At 48.6% G+C, this 9,096-nt stretch overlaps 1 protein-coding gene across 4 annotated transcripts in view; it reads right to left on the reverse strand.

The window, feature by feature from the left end:
• Positions 1-8,084: 8,084 nt before the first annotated feature.
• Klk5 (kallikrein related peptidase 5) overlaps positions 8,085-9,096 on the reverse strand; it is an 8,864-nt gene continuing 7,852 nt past the window's right edge. For all 4 annotated transcript variants that reach the window (XM_013353636.1, XM_005366892.2, XM_013353637.1 and 1 more), the window contains exon 6: positions 8,085-8,511. In XM_013353636.1, the coding sequence (XP_013209090.1) occupies positions 8,356-8,511 (156 nt within the window). In that variant the 3' untranslated portion in view covers positions 8,085-8,355. The remainder of the gene's footprint in view (positions 8,512-9,096) is intronic.

Here is a 9,096-nt window from a genome sequence, read left to right on the forward strand (position 1 = left end):
CCATTTTCCTAGCTCCATTTAGTGTCAGGGACATCTTCACTCAGTGGGTTTTTGTTTAATGTTTATTACATTAATTTTGCTTATTTGGCTATGGGGCTGGGCATCAGAGGGAGGGCAGGTCAGAGGGCGGTTTGGGGGGGTTTGTCTCTCCTTCCACTATGTGGGTCCAGGGATCAAGCGCGGGTCGTTAGGCTTGGTGGCAGGCACCTTTGCACGGTGAGCCATGAACCTCCTTCGCAGTGTTAGCTTTAGGAATTTTTATATATTTTTAAAGCCTTTGGTCTCTCTTCCCATGACAATATCTCTTTTTTTTTTTCTTCTGAACGCATTGAAGAGCTGAGAGATGGCTTAGCTGTGAAGAGCACTGGCTGCTCCTTCAGAGGACCAGAGTCTGGTTCCCAGCACCAACCACTTGTAAGTCCAGCTCAGGGCATCCGACACCCACTCTGGCTTCTGAGGGCAGCTGTTCTCCTGTGCATACATGCACATGTGAGAACACACACCCCCATTTCTGGCTTCTGAGGGCAGATGTTCTCTTGTGTACACATGCATATGTGAGAACACACACACTCACAGCTGTTTCTTACACAAAAGCTGCCACAAATAACTCCCCTCTCCCAGTCCATCCCACCCTCCTTTAAACTGGAACACTTAAATTGGCTGTCATGAAACTAGCCAGAATTTTGTCTTAACAGTTTGTGATTTTGAAGGCTCAACCAATCATTCCCTAGAGTCATGTACTTGCTTTTTTTTAAAAATTATTTATTAATTATGTATACAGCGTTCTGCCTGCATGTACACCTGCAGGCCAGAAGAGGGCACCAGGTATCATTACAGATGGTTGTGAGCCACCATCTGTAATGTGGTTGCTGTAATGTGGTTGCTGGGAATTGAACTCAGAACCTCTGGAAGAGCAGTCAGTGCTCTTAACCTTTGAGCCATCTCTCCAGCCCCATGTACTTGCTTTTTAATTTCTTTATTTAAATATTTATTTATTTATTATGTATACAATATTCTGTCTGTGCGTATGCCTGCAGGCCAGAAGAGGGCACCAGACTCCATTACAGATGGTTGTGAGCCACCATGTGGTTGCCGGGAATTGAACTCAGGACCTTTGGAAGAGCAGGCAATGTTCTTAACCTCTGAGCCATCTCTCCAGCCCCTGCTTTTTAATTTCTTTAATTCCTTAAGTCTCTAAGCATATCTTGCACCTAAGCGGTGTTTAATTTTTATTTTGAGACAGGCCTCACACAGACTCACCAAGTAGCTGAGGATGGCCTTGAACTCCTGACCCTCCTGTCTCCACACTTCCAGAGCACAAGTGCGTGCACCACACCTGGCTTTGTAGTGGCCTGTTTTCTTTCGGTGTGCGATTGTGACAGGCAGCTGGTGTGCAGACAGAGGAGGATGCGCATGGAGGCCACTTTCCCCAAGATTTATTTACTTTGTGCTTATGAATATTTTGTCTGCATGCGTCACATCCCTGAGCTGGAGGTAACGATGGTTGTGAGCCACCTCTCTGGCTCCCAGCTTGTTCTTTTGAAACACAGAGTTCCTCAGGTACTCCAGGCGGGCTGTCCAGCCAGCCCCAGGGATCCGCCTTCTCAGGCTTCCAATGATAGACTTACAAGCAGGGCCCATCAAGCCTGGCATCTAGAAGCTTCTCAAATACATGTATTTATCACATGTGTTCCTGTAAGCAAGCACTTGGGAACACATATGCCACGGTGTCTGTGTGAAGCTCGGATGACACGGGAGCTGTCACCTCCTTCCACCACCTGGGCTTCAGGGTCCAGACTCAGTTTTCAGGCTCGTGTGTATCTTTAGGCCTCCATGCAGATGCCTTTGCCCTCTGAGCCAAGTCAGCAGCCCGTGCCTGGTTTCCTGAGCTCTGGAGGTCACACTCAGGTCCTCTTTACGGCAAGCACTTTACCAACTGGCCCCAGCCTCTTGTTTCTGTCTGAAACTCTTTATTTTATGTATTTATTTATTTGTTTGTTTTGTTTTATCGAGTCAGGGTTTCTCTGTGTAACCCTGGCTGTCTTGGAACTTACTCTGTAGACCAGGCTGGCCTCAAACTCAGAGAAATCCACCTGGGATTAAAGGAGTACATTACCATTGTCTGGCATAAAATTTTATTTTTGACATAGCATCTCTCTGTATAGCCCAAGCTGGCCTGGAACTTCCTGTCCTCCTACCCCAGCCTTCTGAGCACTGCGATGCTTCCAGTTCTTGTGGTGCCAGATGGGAACCTGGGCTTTGGTTTCTTTCTTTTTATGAAAAGGTTATTTATTGTTATTGTGTGTGTATATGTGTAAATGATGTGTGGAGGCTGGGATCAGTTCTCTCTCTCCACCTCTATGTAGGTTCAAAAGATCAAACTCAGGGCATTTGCAGCTAATGCTCTTTCTGCTGAGCCATCTCTCCAGCCCTGGGCTTGGTTTCCAGTATGGAGGGAACTGGTTTTCCCAACATCATTTACTCAGCATCCTGTGATTCCCCTGTCCATCTGAGCTGCTGTTGAAATTTACCTTAACTCCTAGACTTGCACACCCACCTGCCGCAAGTCTCCTCTGGCTGTGGCTCTTGGGCCCGCTTGTCTGGTCTGTTCCTCCATAACCTCACCCTTGGCGTGAGCATCAATCACTTCTGTCTGTCAGGGTGCCAGGATGTGTAGAAGCTTGTTGTTGCACCACCACAGCCCTGTGCTCCTCTGTCTTACAATACCAGCAGGAAGGCGAGAACCTGTCCACCCTAGACATCAAGGGACTGCTCAGAGAAGCCTGCCTCCTCCCCACTGGAACCAGCATCCAATGGAAAAGACGCATCCTCACGTGAGAAGAGAAAGCTTCCTCCTTCTGGAAACTTCCGTTCCCACGCCCTCCCCTCTGTGTCAGCACAGACAGCCAAAGGTGTTTCTGCCACTTGCATTTTGTTTTGCTCATCCAAGCTGAGGATAGAGAAACGCACACGGGACTGGAGTAAGGAGGAAATCCCTGAGAGCGTGGGCTACAGCTGATTTGTGGTCCTGTCTATATAGTTTTAATTTTTTTCTTTTTTTAAAGCAATCTTTTTATTTTACACATCAATTCCAGTTCCCCCTTGCTTCCCCTACCTTCTCCTCCCCATCCTCAATCCGCACCTCAGAGAGGGTAAGGCCTCCCATTTGGAGTCAACAAATCACTTGAGGCAGGATGGAGGCCCTTCCCTCTTATATCTAGGCTGAGCAAGGTATCCTTCCATAGGGAATGGGCTCCAAAAAGCCAGTGGTCCCACTGCCAGAGGCCCCACAAACTGCCCAAGGGGGGCTTTTATTTTTGTGGTATAAGGTGGTTAGTCCTCCCCAGGATACCACCTTCCAAGTGAGAAACAGGGGAGGGGTATTCCAACTTTTCCATCTTCTTCCTTTTGAACAGAGCTTGTGACAAGCCCACATGCCCGCACGTAGCACAAGCTAGCTTTGATGGTCGCTGTACAGTTCGTGGTGACCTTGAAGTCCTGAGCTCCCCACTCCCCTCTCCACAACAGCACACCCTGTTTCTACCTCATGAGTGCTAGGTGAGCACTCCAACAGAGGAGCTACGCCCATAGCAGCTTCGCTACCGCTACCGGGACTGGTTCTCACCCTGTAGCCCAGGCTGGCCTCAGTCTCCAGACCTCTGTCTCCTGAGTATGGGAATTACAAATGTCAATTACTACGCTCAGCTTTCTTTTTCCTTCTCCTTCCTTCCTTCCTTCCTTCCTTCCTTCCTTCCTTCCTTCCTTCCTTCCTTCCTTCCTTCTTGCTTTAAAAAAATCCAGTGCTGGGGGGCGGACAGAGGGAGACGGGGATAAGGCCGGCAAGGTGGCTCAGCTGGTAAAGGTGTGTGTCCCCAAGCCCGACAACCAGAGTTCAACCCCTAGGACCCGCAGGGTAGAAGGAGAGAAATCAAATCCGGGACGTTGTTCTCTGACAGAGCAGTCCAAGACATACACGTACCTCCTCATCGTCCCCACCTGCACACATTAAAAAGAAAATAAAACATTAGCAAAAATTTTTAAATTCAGTACGGGGAGGGGCATTAAACTCAGGGACTTGCACATTGCAGCAAGCTCCCCATCGCTTGGAACACGGAGGAGAGGCTGGTGCTCTGTGACCTTGTCTGACTCCACACTTCAGATAAACTGGGTGCAGCTGAAATGAGCTTATCAACCTCCTACTACATTGCTGGGCAAGCCCAGATATTGCTCATGTCCACAAATGACCTGGAAACCACGCCCTCAGTTCCTCATGGGGGATGCTAGGCTTGGCTCTTGGCTCTACCACTGAGCCATGACTCCAAAGCCTTACGTGCCCCCCTCTACATGTAAGCCGGCCAGAGACTGGCCTTAGTGGCCTTGGCTTCCATCTTCCTGCTTAGATCTGGGTCCCAGGGCTTCTCTGATGCTTTCAGGTTACTTGCTAACTAACATAAATGATAGCTGGGCTTGGCCAGGGGTGGGGGATTGGCTGAGCTATCTCAGCTTTATCCAGTTTATCTAGTGTGGAGTCAGACCGGGTTGTTCCATCTGTGTCTTGGGTTCCCTGCTCACCCTTGACTCTGATCTGGAGTCATGAGGTCCCCAAACAAGACCACCACAGAGCCGGCATCCGATGCAAACACACAGGGGTTTGTTCATTGATTACAAGCTCGAGCCCAGACCACTACCCAGCACTCTGAGGCAGCGAGTGTAGGAAAACGGCGGGAGCCTCTGGGGTGGGATTTTAAAGGGTGATATAACCCTTGGTGGGGTATGCAACCTTTAAATTCATTGGCTGAGGTCTAGGGAAACTTCCAAACAGCAGCTATCAATAGTCGCAAGGACACCTAGGGCCGGCAGATGTCATTTACCAAAGTTTCTTATTGGCTGGCCCACCTGGGTCACCCTGACTGGGGACGGGGTAATGATGACGTGGGGGCACACACCTGGCAGTTTGTAGTCTTTCTTGGGATTGTTTGTGACTTTTCCTGGAACTGAGTTCATCCCCTACTTAGGCCCTGTCTAAAATGGAATTCTAAAATGGAGTTTGTTCTGCTCCTTCACATCCAAGCCCCACCACTTGCAAGAAGCAGATTGGAGATGGGACCTATGTCTTTGGGAGGTGGAGAATCTGCCAGGAGCTTCCCATGCTCGGTTTATGCCTTAGTTACAGCAAATATCTCATGAACCCACTATCTTTGTGTGAATACACGTTTGTGTGTGTGTGAAGGGCAGAGGCTAATGCCAAGTGTCACTTTTTAGGAACTGCCCACCTCATTTTCTGAAGCAGGGTCTCCCTGACTAGGCTAGGCCAGGTGGCCAGCAAACTCTAGGGACTCACCTGTCCCCATGTTCTCTCTCTGGTGAAATTTGAACAAAATGCACTCTCTTTTCCATCAGAGGATGAAATAAGGTAAAACCCCATTAAAAATAGAATAAAAATGCTGTTTGGCAGAAATTCAAATTCCCCCAGGGTCAGCACTTCTTGAAATCAAAACACAAGCTCAGAGTTGCGCCCTCTTTTTGAACGTCGTGCTTTGTTGGTTGGCTGTGCTGTGCTGTCCCGGAAACGCAGAACAAGGCATAGCACCCCTTTGCCCTAGGAATAAGAACCCAATTGAAAGCCAGGCGATGGTGGCACACATCTTTTATCCCAGCAGAGACAGGCAGCGTTCAAGGCTAGCCTGGTCTATAAGTGAGTTCCAGGACAACCAGGGATACATAGAGAAACCCTGTCTTAAAAAACCAAACTAAACCAAACCAAACAAAATAAAACAAAGAACCTAACTGAGCCCGGCATGGTGATACAAGTTTTTAATCCCAGCACTTGGGAGGTAGAAACAGGTGAATCTCTATGAGTTCAAGGACAGCTAGGGCTACATAATGGAGAGACCCTGTCTCAAAAAGCCAACATAACAAACCTATGGGACCCTCACTGTGCATGCATAGTTTGCATGGCTATGTAGCCTATGGAAAAAAAATCTGGAGGCCACCAAGATGGCTCAGCTGACAGGAGCACATATTCCTCTCGCCGAGCACCCAAGTTTAGGTCCTCATGACCACACAGGGAGGCTCTCAACAGCCTGTGGGCACAGCTCCAGGGGATCTGATACTCTCTGGTCCTCTGTGAGCGTGTGTGCACACACTCTCAGACAGATACACAGAAATGAAAAATAAGTGTAAAGAAACCTGCGGCCTGGTGAGATGAGTCCGTGGGTGGGGACTGTCTTCACTAAGCCTGAAGACTTGGGTTTGATCCCAGACCCACATGGTGGGAAAAGAAAACAAGTTCTCAAAGGTCGTTCTTTGAACTCCACACTTAAGACACACACACACACCACGACAAGAGTTTAAAAATTGTGAAGAAACAAAAAGGTGGGGCTGGAGCGATAGCTCAGAGGCTAAGGTAAGTGGTTGCCCTTCCAGAAGACCTGGGTCTTCCCAGTACCCCCAAGATATCTAAACTGTAATTCCATTCTCAAGGGATCTGATGCCTTTTCTGGCCTCTAGGGGCACTGCATACAGGTAGGGAATAGTCACACATGCCGGCAACACACCTACACACATAAACTAGAAATAAACACCTGTCTGAACTACAGATTCATTCACAGCATCCCACCTGTCCCAGACATCTGCACACCATGCGTAGTGAGTTGCTTCTGTAGCCTTAAGGATGAGGGAGGCTGGCTTCTTGCTGTCCACCATTAAGAGAGAACATTTATGTTACTGTGCTTTCCATGACAAAATACCCTAGATAAATGCTTTAGATAGAAGAAAGGTTTATTTAGATTTGGACTTCAGAGGTTTCAAGTCACCTTGCCTTCGGGTCTGCAGTGAACTCATTCATCAAGGCGGGAACAGGAGGTGAAAGAGGCTGCTCAAACCACACTGACCAGGAAGTAGAGAGGAAAGATTAAGGTCCTGACATCATCCTTCTCCAAGGGTTCATCCATAGTGACCTAGCTTCCTTCCACTGGGATCTATTTCTCAAAAGTCTTGCAGCTTCCAAGATCACTGCCAGCCTGGACCAGCCCCGACACAGGAGCCTTTTAGGACTCCTAAATAGCCACACTAAAGTAGTACCAGACTGCGCATCACTAGCTTGGGAGAGACCGAGAGTCAGCACTTGAGGTGTGGTTTTGGTTGAATGGACATTGTTTTTAGAGCAGTTAAAAAATCCCAAGTTGAACACTGTGCATTGGGGACTAAGTCACATACTCAAGAAATTAGGGTAGAGTTGTAATTGGGGGACTGCTATGATCCTGTCATGCAGCAAGTTTCGACTGTTGGTTAGTTAGTAGCATTAACTCGATAAGATCTCGAGTCACCTAGGAGATAAGCCTAGGGACTGTCTGCAAGAGGTTAGTTGAGGTAGGAAGGCCCGCCCTGGACGTAGGCAGCACCAGCTCATAAGCTGGGTCATGGTCTGGCTAAGGAGGAGGAAGTCACTGAAAGACAATGCGTATCCTGCTTCCTGACTGGGTGCAGTGTGACCAACCACCTCAAGCTCTTGGTTTGCTTTCCCCCCATGACAGGCTGCACCCTGGACCCGTGAGTCAGAATGAATCCTTTCTCCTTAAGCTGCCTTCGTCAGGTGCTCGGCCACAGGCATAGAAAAGTAACTAAGGTAGTTATCATTTGTGAAGAAAATGTAAAGTCACCAAAGGACCCCTGCAAATCCAATGTCGTGGAGGAGAAGCTGGTGTGAGTTTGACTGAGAAGTCACCACAGGTTCATATATTTGAGTGCTTGGTCCTCAATTTGTAGAGATGTTTGGGAAGGATTAGGAGGTACAGTGTTGTTGGGAAAGGTGTGTCTCTGTGGTGGGCTCTGAGGTTTTAAATGCCTGGGACACCCCCAGTTAGCTTTCTCTTTGTCTTGTGGTCTCGAGATGTGAGCTCTCAGTTACTGCTCCAGCACCATGCTCCACCGCATAGCGGTCATGGACTCTGACCCCTTAAACAGTAAGCCTCATATAAACTTTTTCTTTAAGTTGCCTTGGTCTTGGTGTCTTAGCATACAATAGAAAAGTATCTAAGACAGCACTTGCCCACAGCAGCATAACACAGGAGGAGACGTACCAAGGAGGTTCTTCCCATGGCTTTTATTTCTGGGTCTAAATCTGGGTTATAGCTGCAGAAAAGGCTCAACTCTGGGTTTGTGTATTGATTTACTGAGGATGATGGGTTTCAACCCAACCCATGTCATTCCAGGAAGTGTCCCTGGGGTCTGTCTATAGGAACAGAGCCAGTCCACCATTTGGGGCGAGGATCTTGATGTCAGGAGACATAAAGCGTGGCCTGTCTGCAGCATCCTCAATGGCCGTGCTTGTCACTGTAGTGGGATGATGCTTGCTCACGAGTTGGATTTGATGGTTTCCTTAATCCACTTAACGAACTCACATACGTTGGTGTAGACACCTGGCCTGTTCCGCTGGGCACAGGGGAAATCACCCCAGGACACAAGGCCCTGCAGCTGGCCATTGCAGACCACAGGCCCCCCGGAATCACCCTGTTGGGGAAGAGTGGAGGCATACAGAAGGGGGCAGGGGTGTGATGATGTAGAATGAGAAGGAACCGGACACCAGCACCATGCATTGATGCAGAAGGGTCGGGACACAGGAAGCAGGTATGGAAAGGGGGAGAGGACAGACAGGATTCAAGGCAGATAAAACAGAGAGGCAGAGAGAGAGACAGAGAGAAAGAGAGAGAGACAGAGAGAAAGAGAGAGAGACAGAGAGAAAGAGAGGAGAGACAGACACACAGAGAGAGACAAAGAGAGAGAAAGAGAGAGAGAAAGAGAGACAGAGAGACAGATAGATAGATAGAGATAGATAGATAGATAGAGAGAGAGAGAGAGAGAGAGAGAGAGAGAGAGAGAGAGAGAGAGGAGACATTGTTAGCATTTCACTTTGTGTTCAGCTTGTAGAAAACCCACCAGTCAGGCTCTAGTCAACACCCTAACCTCGTCCCAGCTCCATCTCTGCTAGCTTCCTCATCTGCTTCTCCTCACAAGATTCTAGACTGTCTCCTCTCCTCTCATCTCCCCATTATCTATCCACCCCATCCATCCCTCCCTCCCTCCCTCCCTCCCTCC

Source organism: Microtus ochrogaster, unplaced genomic scaffold (assembly GCF_000317375.1).
Source record: "Microtus ochrogaster isolate Prairie Vole_2 unplaced genomic scaffold, MicOch1.0 UNK14, whole genome shotgun sequence".
NCBI lineage: Eukaryota > Metazoa > Chordata > Mammalia > Rodentia > Cricetidae > Microtus > Microtus ochrogaster.